Source organism: Leucopleurus acutus (genome assembly GCF_964270905.1).
Source record: "Leucopleurus acutus genome assembly, chromosome: 11".
Lineage (NCBI taxonomy): Eukaryota > Metazoa > Chordata > Mammalia > Artiodactyla > Delphinidae > Leucopleurus > Leucopleurus acutus.
Window position 1 is genome coordinate 41,164,498 of NC_139152.1, and position 12,269 is coordinate 41,176,766.

General features: G+C 49.4%; 1 protein-coding gene across 1 annotated transcript; it reads left to right on the plus strand.

Moving 5' to 3' along the window:
- Nucleotides 1–990: 990 nt before the first annotated feature.
- On the plus strand, nucleotides 991–11,626 carry SMARCD1 (SWI/SNF related BAF chromatin remodeling complex subunit D1). Its single transcript, XM_082849724.1, has 13 exons — nucleotides 991–1,240; nucleotides 1,894–2,081; nucleotides 2,367–2,409; nucleotides 2,506–2,628; nucleotides 3,115–3,237; nucleotides 4,307–4,423; nucleotides 5,713–5,814; nucleotides 6,106–6,267; nucleotides 6,348–6,445; nucleotides 7,679–7,814; nucleotides 9,412–9,534; nucleotides 10,656–10,757; nucleotides 10,889–11,626. The coding sequence occupies exons 1-13, from the start codon at nucleotides 1,064–1,066 to the stop codon at nucleotides 10,940–10,942; spliced, it is 1,548 nt and encodes a 515-aa protein (XP_082705850.1). The 5' UTR covers nucleotides 991–1,063; the 3' UTR covers nucleotides 10,943–11,626.
- Nucleotides 11,627–12,269: the final 643 nt, after the last annotated feature.

The following is a 12,269-nucleotide window of genomic DNA, read 5'->3' on the forward strand; positions in this document are numbered from 1 at the left end:
CGGACACGTAGGCTCAGCAGCCATGGCTCACAGGCCCAGCCGCTCCACGGCATGTGGCATTTTCCCGGACCGGGGCACGAACCCGTGTCTCCTGCATCAGCAGGCGGACTCTCAACCACTGCGCCACCAGGGAAGCCCTCATCCTTCTCTTATTTGAATAGTGTTTAGGCCTTCCCACTAAGTGCTTAGAGCTGAGCTTGGCTTGGGGCCAAACAATCAAGGCAGGAGTAAGGAGGCGGGAGCAGGGATACTCTGGTCTTCCTGGGATAGGACAGGCTGACCATCACACCAGGAATGGTTTGAACCACTGCGCAGGGGAAGAGGAAGAGGTCAAAGGCAACAAAGATCCCAAACAGAAGTCCTAGCACAAAGGATTCTTTGGAGAGGGGTCAGGGTCTAACTTCAAAATAAATTTAAAATCCAGAAGCAGGTTAGGTTAAAGGTCACGGGGAAAGTTGGGTTTAAGTTCGAACGTGAGGTAGTTATTGAGGCACTTTATCTATGGAATGAGCCCCGGACTATCAACCAGAAGATCTGGATTCTATGTTTCGACTTCTACTGCTAACTTGTTGGTTGACTTTGCCAAGTTATTTACTGAGTTCATCTCTCCTGTTTGTAAAATGGAGTAAACAGTGCGTACTCCTCTTCAGCGCGCTGGGCTTAGAGCAGGAAAAGAAGGAAAGGAAAATCAGCGCTTTGTAAAGTTAAACGCATTGCGCCAAGATGAAGCAGTTACTCCATCACCCTGAGCTGTGGTCCCCCTTTCCAAGTCCTTGTCTTCCTCCGTCGGCCTGGGGGCGCCCGCTCGCAGGGCCTCTCTATCCCAGAGCTCCTCTCTATGGTTTTCCCCTCCCGGACCGTGAAGGCTGGAGGGAGTGGTCACACGCCTTTTCCGCTTGTCCCCCCCCTCCCCCTAGCCCACAGTCTCGCTGCCCCGAGCCTCCCGTGCCGGCGGGCCGGCCGGGCGGACGGGCGGGCGCGCGGGGGGCGCGGGGGGCGCGCGGGGGGCGGGGGAGTTCCGGTTCCGGTTCTTTGTGCAGCTGCAGCAGCGGCTCCGGGAAAGATGGCGGCCCGGGCGGGTTTCCAGTCCGTGGCTCCGAGCGGCGGCGCCGGAGCCTCAGGAGGGGCGGGCGCGGCGGCTGCCCTGGGTCCGGGTGGGACTCCGGGGCCTCCGGTGCGAATGGGCCCGGCGCCGGGTCAAGGGCTGTACCGCTCCCCGATGCCCGGAGCGGCCTATCCGGTGAGTGCGGCAGGAGGAGGGGCGCGCTGGCCGGGGGCGGGGCCGTGCGGGGGCCTGGGAGTGACAGGGGTGGGGGGGAGGAGTAGGAGGGACTCGCCTGGGAGGGATTCGGGCCGTGAGTTGGGGTGCAGGGAGGCAGTGCGGGGAAGGGAAGGGAGGCAATTAGCATCCTCATCTGCTCCCAGGGGCATTGTTTTCTTGGGGAGTCAGGGTGTACAACCAGGGTGGACGAAGAAGTGGGGCGAAGCATGGGCCTGTGAGAGCTTGTGTGCAAAAGGGCCTAGGCAGCTCCAGCGCCCAGAGGAACACAGAAGGTGTAGCTGGCAAATTGAGGTCAGCTTCTGAGGAGACAGTAGCTGGCAGTACTCTCTGAGCAAATGTGGAATTAGAGATGTCCAGTGCGCCAGATACAAAATAGACTGGGGAGAATTTGAGTGTAATCTAGCTGTCTTAGCTTTGGGGCTATATTTGAGGAAGCTCCAGTTATCTAGATTTCACAGAGATAGAGGGCTCTCCTCCCAGCCCACCACTGTGCTCCACCCCACCCCCTCAGCCTTGTTTCATTCAAAGAATTCAGGCCTCCCCCACTTTGCCTTTCTTGGTGGGGTTTGCAGGGGAAGCGATGACATCTCTGGGTCCTCTCCCCTGTGTAGAGACCAGGTATGCTACCAGGCAGCCGAATGACACCTCAGGGACCTTCCATGGGACCCCCTGGCTATGGGGGGAACCCTTCAGTCCGACCTGGCCTGGCCCAGTCAGGGATGGACCAGTCCCGCAAGAGACCTGCGCCTCAGCAGATCCAGCAGGTCCAGCAGCAGGCGGTCCAAAATCGGAACCACAAGTAAGATGACCCCAGGGTGGAGGGAGGGAGGGAGGGAGGGAGGGAGGGAGGAGGAGGCCTGTGAGGATGCAGGTGGTGGGAGTCTCTCAACCAAGAAGTGGTGGTGCTGTGTCAGCAGACGGTGCTCATTCTTGAAAATTCTTTGCGTTTTTGGGGGATGGGGGTGTCTGACTTGAGACAGGCTTTGCGGTTCCTTCACTTCACTATAAACGGAGGTGTGGACAGCCTGTCTTCATGTTCTGGCTAGTTCCATCCTATCCTGATAAGAGTCTTTATTCCAAACAGTGCAAAGAAAAAGAAGATGGCTGACAAAATTCTACCTCAGAGGGTGAGTCCAGGCTATATAGGTCTTCTTGAAGGTGTGGTGAGCTTGAGAATAGAGGTGGTCAGCTCTAGATCCCAATGATATCTTTCTGCTCCTAAGATTCGTGAACTGGTACCAGAATCCCAGGCCTATATGGATCTCTTGGCTTTTGAAAGGAAACTGGACCAGACTATCATGAGGAAACGGCTAGATATCCAGGAGGCCTTGAAACGTCCCATCAAGGTAACAACGCAGGAGAGTGCAAGGCAGAGAGCCAAAGGAGAGGACGCGGGAACCTTCAGCAGGCTTGGGATGGGAAATCAAAGGCGTAGCGCAGCTCTCCTTGGCATTTAAATTACATCTCTCCCTTCTGCCTACGAACTGAGAATTACATTAGAAGCATAAGAACAGAACAGCGAAGGGGGAGGGGCTTTTGATATTTCTTGCACCAGAAATATACCCTGTTGGTGTTTTTGCTACAACTGCTCTGCCACCTTGGGAACCTGGCACCTTGCATGACTCCGTCCGTCTGACATCCTGGTGAATGCACTTGCACTCAGGCCAGTGGCCTGTACTCTTCTTCTAGGTGGAATCTCCATCCACCCACCCCAAGGACTGGGTAGACAGTAAGCCAGTCTGTTAGGAGTCATTTTCAGGTTTGGGGAGACCCTTGTCTTCAGCATCAAACCACTGAAGCCCCACTATCAATCCTGTTTCTGCCTTCCTCAGCAAAAACGGAAGCTGCGAATTTTCATTTCTAACACTTTCAATCCGGCTAAGTCAGATGCCGAGGATGGGGAAGGGACGGTGGCTTCCTGGGAGCTTCGGGTAGAAGGACGGCTCCTGGAGGATGTGAGTTCAAGGTCCACTGTGGTCGGCATTTAGGGTGGGAGCTGCTGGGAACAGGCAGTATTGTCTGGTTGGCAGGAAGCCTGACTGGTGCTTATGGCTCCTGTTGGGAACAGCAGGGAGAGGGTCACTGTGTTCCCTGTACTAAAATACAATGGTTCTTTGTTTCTGGCTCCCACGGCTCGGCCCCCTCTGTGGTATCATGTCGAGAACCTTATTGTCGTGGGATTTGATTTGTTGTTTACCTCCTTCCTGGTGCTGCTAGCCATTGGACTTGGCAGTATCTGCAGATTTTTCAGTTAGTGTTTTTTTTTTTTTTTAAACCAAGTGAGTTTGCACTTAGCATTTGGGCCATGCTTTCCTCTCTGAGTCCTTGAGGTCCTCGATCTCCACTGTGGGATCTCCATCTTCCCAGCTTCCATTGGAGACATTTCACAGTTTACGTGGGGTAGATTTCTCTGACAGGCTCTTCGTTGCTTCATGGGAACATCAGCTGACTGGTGATAGCCCCCAAACTTCCCACCCCAGAAGCTCCTTGGAGAAGCTCACCTGCCATTTCCTTATACTCTCTGGCTCTCTATTTTTAGCTGGTCACAGGCGAGCCAGCATGAATGCATTTTTCAGGAGAACCAGAGCTCAGTGTCAGAGCCTCCTTTTTCTCTGTATAGGTCCGGTCCATCTCCCGGTGGTGGCATGTGATCCAAATAAAGCTGTTTTTGTTCTGGCTTTTTATTACCTGTGATTCATTTCCCCTGTAGAGTCAGACTTTTCTCTGTTTAGACTCGCTTTATTATGTGCAGAGGTTTGGCTTAACTTGCCCCATTTCCCATGCGGAAATGAGGTGGGTACGTCAGTCACCCTGTATGTGTTATAGGCTGCTTCTTCAGGGTTCATTGCTACTGTGACTTGTTCAGTATCCACAGACACCTACCTTGCCATCTCCTAAGAGGTTCTCAGAAGACATTTTTGAGTTTTTTTCCCATTGCTTTTGTGGGTTCCTTTATTATGGGACTTTGTTTTGGGGAATTTCTTCTGGCCTTTTCTAACGTGACCTCTCCTCTCTCTCCTCCAGTCAGCCTTGTCCAAATATGATGCCACCAAACAAAAGAGGAAGTTCTCTTCTTTTTTTAAGTCCTTGGTGATCGAACTGGACAAAGACCTGTATGGGCCAGATAACCATCTTGTGGAAGTGAGTAGTTCTGTCCTCTAGGCTTTGCTTTGACTTTATGACTGGAGGATGATGGACTTGGGAGCCAAACGTTAATGTCTAGGGAAAGGGGAAGGTATGAATAAAGGGTTACCCCAGGTGTACAATTCCTCCAACGCAGTTTGCACGTTGGCCTCCAGGTGGCACTAGCTGTTCAGTTCTGGTACTGTTTGGACCCAAGAGCTTTTGCAGTCTGACTTGTCCCACCTTTTAAATTTTACTATCTTGGTTGCTGCCCCCACTTTCAAGGGAAATTCTGATGGAGGCCTCTTACACATGCCAAGCCATCTCTGCATCTTGCTTATTAAAAATGGTGAGATGTAGTTATCCACACACCATTCAACCTTTTTCCTGGTGACAAGTGCTGCGATTAAGGGGGTTAACTAAGGGTTCTAGTCCTTGCCAAGGCTACTTTTACAGATCTGGGACTTGCTTTTGGTTCCTGCTCTGTTTAGATTCACATTCCAAATCATCAAAAATTTTTTATTGTAATGCCTGGTTACATAGTGTTCTGAAGACTATGTCAGCAACAGCGTTCTTTGGGATATAGTCAAAACCAGAATAAGACAGTCCAGGGCTCCAGGTGAACTTAACCCGCTCCTTTCTTTGCCAGTGTAGCTGCAGCCCCTTAACCTCAACCACTAAGAGACATGGGAAGGTCTTTACCATCTAATAAGGGAAGTAAGTCATAGAATCAGTAGAAATTTGTAAATATATTGAACTTAACTTTATAGCAGTAGAGCATAGTGGCTAAGAACGTGGACTGTAGAATCTGACACACCAGAGCTCAGATAGCAGCTCCACCACTTATTGGCTGTTGACGTTGGGCAGCTTACTTCACTCTTCTAAACATTAGTTTTCTCATCTGTAGAATAGGTTTAATGGTGCCTATCTCGTATGGGTGTTTTGGGGATTAAATGTGATAATCCAAGTAAATGTCTTAGAATACTCTTGCACATAGTAAGTACCCAATAGATGATAGCTATGTTATTTTACTATACACGTGTATATTATCCATTTTTGTGGATAAAATTATCACTGAAAGATCAGGCTAATTTAAATGTGACCCTGAGCAGTCATAATGAAAAGGTCAATCGACTTACAGAGAGGAATCCCAAAGTCATGTGCAGTTTTTTAAAATGTCTCATGCTGTTGCTCTTCTCCAGTAGCTTCAGTAATCAAAGTTGAATATTCAGTCATTACAGAAGCTCTTCCCTCCCACTCCAGCTCTTCCTCTGGGAGAGCACCCCCTGACATCTTCCTCTCTGTAGTGGCACAGGACCGCCACTACCCAGGAGACAGATGGCTTCCAGGTGAAGCGGCCAGGAGACGTGAATGTACGGTGTACTGTCCTGCTGATGCTGGATTACCAGGTATTCTGTGTGATGTGAGGGGGTCCAGCTTTCACAGCCACATCCCATCAGCAGTCTGACATTTAAAGGTTTAAGTCTAGTTGTGGGTAATTTGCCGCCAGACTGTTGCCTCCCTAAATATAGGGATAGGGTCTTGGTCATTTCTGAGTTCCTGTTAGTGTTTTTCTGCCCCAGGGAAAGCACCGCATTAATGCCTGTTGACTGGCTCGAATGTATGGCCATGCCAGGCACCTCATAATGCACATAGGCTCAGCTCATTAGCTTCATCCCAAACTCTTTGGTTCTCTGTAGCCTCCTCAGTTTAAATTAGACCCTCGTCTGGCTCGGCTGCTGGGCATCCACACCCAGACCCGTCCAGTGATCATTCAAGCACTGTGGCAATATATCAAGACGCATAAGCTCCAGGACCCACATGAGCGGGAGTTTGTCATCTGTGACAAGTACCTCCAGCAGGTAAGAAAAGGACCCATTGTTTTGCTCAAGTCCACTGGAGCACTAATTGTGCTCTTAGCTGCTTCTCCTCTTTCCCGCAGATCTTTGAGTCTCAGCGTATGAAGTTTTCAGAGATCCCCCAACGGCTCCACGCCTTGCTTATGCCACCAGAGCCCATCATCATTAATCATGTCATCAGGTAAGCATGTGTGTGCAAGGCAGTGGTGTGCTGGAGCTGGCTTGCACCAGCTGCACAAGTCAGTTCTCAAAATCTTCAGGGATTTTGCAAGCAGGTTGTTAAACACAGTCGTTATTTAAGGTTAAATTATACAAACTTGCAGTTAAATACATTATATTAGAAATAAGGGTAATATATACTCAAAAATTCATCATCTCTGAATTATTATATTAGTTTACTGGTGTTTGTGTTTTCGAGGTTACTTCCGTCTGTTGTGTCTGTATGGTGGAAATACCATCTAATGATGTGCTACCGCACATCCCTTCCCAGCTCCTTGATCAGTGATGTAATGTTGGCATCTTGAAATCAATCATGTCGAGAATATTTAAAACACAGAAATCAGCAAATGCTACAAGTCAGGGCTTCTTGTTCTTGTTCTTCTCCTTCTTCTCTTTTGGAGAATCAGTTATTAGACATTTACCAGCTCATCACTGATGAGCTACTGTCTTTTCTCTGGGTGGTAGGACATTCCAAGCTGAGACTCCAACTCCATTACCTCCATCTGCTTTTCTGCTCAGAAGATGGATGAGCAGGGCATCTCTAGGCAGATATGGAGTGAAGGAAGGCACCTTCTCCTCAAAGCAGCATGTCTTCTGGCTGGATGTAGTCTTTGCCTTCTTTCCCTTATTCCATATTAATTAGCCTTCCTTTCATTAGACCCTGAACCATCATCACTCAGCCAATAGTAACTCCTACAACCTATACACTGGGTCAGTAGAAGCTAGTTTGTCCCGTATTCATGGGCTTAAAGTTAGGCCACTTTTTATTTTGCGTGGTATGTGTTTTATTTGAATTAATTTTCAGGGTCAGTTTTAGTTTAATAGGGGGAAAGATACAGAAGATACTGTAGCGATGGTCTCCTTGTGGGGGGGGAGAAACTTACTTTTCATTGGATATCTTTTGTAACATTTGAATTTTTACCATTGAGTTTTTTAAAAAAATTAACTCTGTTGAGGTTTATATGCAATATATTACACCCACTTAAAATAAAATTTGATGATTTTTGGCAAATGTATACATCCTGTAGCTGTCACCACAAGGAACGTACAGAACCTTTCCGTCACACCGAAGAGGTCTCTTGTGCCCTTTTGCAGTCAGCTCCTTGCCTTTCAGTCTTAGACCATCTTTTTGACCCTGTGTAATTAGGTCTTAGGGGACAAGCCCTTTACCAGGCCCCTTTGGTTTCCTCCCCAGTGTTGACCCGAATGATCAGAAAAAGACAGCTTGTTATGACATTGATGTGGAAGTGGATGATACCTTGAAGACCCAGATGAATTCTTTTCTGCTGTCTACTGCCAGCCAGCAGGAGATTGCTACTCTAGACAACAAGGTAGGGACCATGCCCTGGGTAGTTGGGTGCCACCAGCCCTCTATCACAGCTTCTTGGCTTCTTTTGATTCTTGATATTCATTCAAAATGTACTGCCACCCAGTAAATGCTAGGCACTCTGTTTGGTGCTGGTTGGAGCCAGACACACATGAGTTCTGATCCTTGGCTATACCTCTTAATAGCTTTGAGCCTCAGTTTCTGATCTGCGAAATAGAGACCATAATACGTATTTTTATAAGATTGCTATGAGGATTAAATGAGACAGTGTTGCAAAGACATGACATTGTATCTGGCACATAAAAACAAACGGCAGCTGCTGCTCCTATTGTTATTAGCGATACCATTATCAGACATAGTCCATGCAAGTAAAGCCAGAAAGGCTCTGGGAACACAAAGGAGAACAGGGAGGCCTTCCTGGAAGAGCTGATGCCTCAACTAAATCTTGAAGGACGACATGGGAGTCAATGAAAGGGGAGAAAGGAGGATGGTGCTTAGGGGCTTGGGGGGCAGAGGCCATTCCAGAAAGAGAGAGCAGGGTATATGAAGGCCCAAAGATGAGCAGAGAGCCTGGCATGTTCAAGAAGTACAAGCTGCTTACTGTGTTAGATAAAGCTCGGGGTGCTGGGGAAAAGAAACTGGATAAGGAAGCAGGATCCTCGTCATGAAGCCGCTTTGCGGGGAAAACTGGCTTATCCTTTGTCCTGAAAACTGGAGGGCCTGGTGCTCTTTGCATTTAGAATGATCACTGGCAGGATGGTGGGGAGTGAATTGTAATGGGGGCAGATGTGGAGGAAGGAAGCCCAGTTAAGTGGCTGGTGCAGTGATGCCTGTGAGATGTGTCGAGGGCCTAAACTTACGGTCCTGACAGTGAGGATGGAAATGAGTAGGTGGATTTGGAAGGTGTTAAGGTGAATTTGCAGGGATTTGGACACTGGATGGAGACAGTGGGGTGAGGTGTGAGGGAGAAGAGGCATTACGACGACCCTCAGGTTTTCAGCTGGGGTGTACGGTTGTAGTTATTCAGATTGGGAACAGGAGGAGGAGCAGGTATTGGGGAAAGGTAGTGAATTTAGTTTTGGAGAGTTTAAGGTGCCTTGAGATGTCAAGCAGGTGGATTGGTTGGAGTTTGGGAAATGGATTCTGGTCTGCAGACTGGGGACTCATTACCTTGTCAGTGGTACTGGAAGACATACAAGTAGATGAAATCGCCAGGAAGAGTATAGAGAATGAGAAGAGGACAAAGAACAAAACCCACGGACCACAGCTTTTGAGACAGCTCTCTGTACCACTTCTTTTCTACCTGAGAGTGTTTCAGGACCCATTTATGCTGTGGATTAAACATTTAGCATGTAGCGTCATCCACAGTGGACATTGTGGAGACTAAAAGGAAAACTTCCCTCACGTGGGGTGTATAGAGACACGGTGCATATCACCTGCTAAGCGAATGCCGAGCGCCTGAGCAGGTGGGGCAGCAGTGCCATTTGTGGGCTGCACTCTGTTCTTAGGTTGGCAGCGGCACAAGAAGTCACACACTGCCTGCCATTTAACTTTGCATTTCCCCAGTGTGAAAATGTTATGAGCTTCCTTCTTCCTTTCAGATCCATGAGACAATAGAAACTATCAATCAGCTGAAGACCCAGCGAGAGTTCATGCTGAGCTTTGCCAGAGACCCTCAGGGTTTCATCAATGACTGGCTTCAGTCCCAGTGCCGGGACCTCAAGGTAAAGAACCTGGGACAGGTGCAAAGAGACTTAGATCCGTGAGGCATACATTTGCTCTGTTTCCGTAGCATGAGATAGAGAGCCGGGGGTAAGTGAGGGACCAGACTTTCTTTAGTGTGTTCCAGGGCCCATTTTACAATTAAGTAGGGAAATGGAGGTGGAACCATCAAGTGTTTATCTAGTACTTACTATGTACTGTCACTGTGCACCGTATTGGAGGCGATACAGAGTGGAAAACTTGATCTCTTTCAAAGTAGCACACATTCTGTTCAGAGAAACCATGTTACTGTGATTTAAAAAGTAGTAAATCATGTAAGACATTATTGGAACTCACCAGTACCAAAAAGGTAATACAAAGGAGAAGGGAGATTGATGAGGCTAGAATAGCTAGGGAAGGCTTCATGGAGAATTTGGGATTTGAGTTATATCCCAGAGAGGGGAGCGCCAGAAGCTCAGGTAGGAAGGTAGGAATGAGCGCAGAATGTGTGAGACGTGTCCTCAGTGCTCGCCTGTTCTGTGGTGATTGACTGCAGGTAGCCCGAGAAGAGGAGCAAGGGACAGGGGGTGCCTGAAAGGATCCCTGAACAAGGCTATGACTTGTTGACAGCAGAGGCGACTTTGGGGGTTGTTTTAGTGGTTTGCTAGGGCCGCCGTAGTAAAGTACCACAAACTGAGTGGCTTAAACAAGGGAACGGTATTGTCTCATGGTTCTGGAGGCTAGAGTCTGAAATCAAGGTGTCAGCAGGGTTTGGTTCCTTCTGAGGGCTGGGAGGGAGAGTCTGTTCCAGGCCTCTCTCCTAGCTTGTGGTAGCTTCAGGCATTCCTTGGTTTGCAGATGGTGGTCTCCATGTGTCTTCATATCATCTTTCCTCTCTGCATGTCTGTCTCTGTGTCTAAGTTTCCTCTTTTATAAGGACACCAATCATACTGGATTAGGCCCACCCTAATGACCTTATCTTAGCTTGATCGTCTGCAGAGACCCTATTCCCAGATAAGGTCACATTCACAGGTACTGGGAGGGCTAGGATTTCAACATCTTTTAGGGGATACAATTCAATCCATAACAGATGCAAGAAAGGAAACAAGTCTCTTCTGTGTCTTCCCCCTCCCATCTCCCTCAGACCATGACTGATGTGGTGGGTAACCCAGAGGAAGAGCGCCGAGCTGAGTTCTACTTCCAGCCTTGGGCACAGGAGGCCGTGTGCCGATACTTCTACTCCAAGGTAGGCACCTGGGGTGCACAGGAGAAACTGACAAAAGGCAGGGGGTCTGCACCCTTGATGGGAGTCGGTGGTGTTAGGTACCAGCTTCTGGTTTGTCTCATCTTCCGCTCCCTCCACTATTTTCTCCTTAGGTGCAGCAGAGACGACAAGAATTAGAGCAAGCCCTGGGAATCCGAAACACATAGGGCTTCTCCCACAGCCCTGATTGGCTGCACCAATTTCTTTATTGGGGCCCTGTGCTGCCTGCCTCATAGCACCTGCCTTGGTCTTGCTTGGGGCCTTCCACGGGATGCTGTTGGTTCTAGGACAACACCAGAATGAAGAGGGTCTCACATGATACCTGTTACCCTCTTCTTCTCCCACCCCATCCCTTCCTACCCCCAGCTTCCCTTTGCCCCACAAAGTTCCCATGTGCCTGTACCCTCCCCTGGTCTGCAGAGGACCTCTAGATAGGATTAGAGAGAGAACCCGTAGTGGTAATCAGTGCATTGAATGGATGGGGCCTAAGGCCAAGTGGTCTTCAAGGGACCAGCTACACTGATCCTGCCCTTCAGAGACCCGGGAGTTGGGAGCTTTGGCCCCTTCTCCGAGACTCAGGCCTGGGGGCCCTCCATAAGCTAGTTGATCTTGGCTTTCCTGATAACAGAATCCAGTTTCCTTCCTTCCCTCCACAGGTTCGGAGCAAACTGTCCCTTCACTTGTTGCCCTCTAGCACTAGAGGTATCCTGGTTCTTGGGCTCCACTGAGCCCCAGGTCAGTCCGCAGCCCTCTGGATTGGCCTGCTGACTCAGTGCTTCTCTTACTCCCTCGTAGGGGGTCCACATCAGTATTGGAGTTTGTTCTCTTAGTATTGCTCCCTCTCACCACACTCCCTGTAGCTGCTTTTTGGGATTCCCTCCTACCTGTCCTAACCCAGGGCATTTGAGTGGGGGAATCTTGCCTTTCCCTGTCAGAGCCCCAAGGGCCCTCACCTAGGGTACTGTCATTGCTGGCAGGGGCTGTTCCTTCCTGCTGTTGCTTGGAGGTGTGACTCATTCATTCATTCCACCCTGCCTCCCCCATCCTTTCATGGAGAAACAGGCCTAAAATCAAACGGGTAGAAGCCCTGGGCCATCCCTGTCTTCCTGTCCCTTGTCTGCCCAGTTGACACCCACTGGTGACTTCTAGGGCACTGAGGAGTGAAAGCGCCTAGGGCTGGAGAATAGCTCTGAGTTGGGTTTGTGACTCTTCCCTCTCCCTGCCTCACAGGATTGTGACTCCCCAGCCCCTGCCCTCAAAAGCTTCAGACCCCTCAGGTAGCAGCAGGACCTTGTGATCTGGGCCCCTTGCAACTGAGATGGTTTTGCATCTTTCCAGGAGAGCCTCAAATTCTTCTTCCAGGTTGTATCACCCCTGAGTTAGCATATCCCAGGCTCGCAGACTCAACACAGCAGGGTGGGAGACAGCTGGGCACAGAGGGGGAATTCCGTTCAGCATGGGCTCTAAACCCGCAGAACTGACAAAGCCCCTGCT

Excerpts from the sequence above, each read along its gene's own strand:
- SMARCD1 (XM_082849724.1), top strand. The coding sequence starts at position 1,064 with ATGGCGGCCCGGGCGGGTTTCCAGTCCGTGGCTCCGAGCGGCGGCGCC. Across the intron at positions 1,241-1,893 it reads TGCCCGGAGCGGCCTATCCG|AGACCAGGTATGCTACCAGG; the intron begins GTGAGTGCGGCA and ends TCCCCTGTGTAG. Across the intron at positions 2,082-2,366 it reads GTCCAAAATCGGAACCACAA|TGCAAAGAAAAAGAAGATGG; the intron begins GTAAGATGACCC and ends TATTCCAAACAG.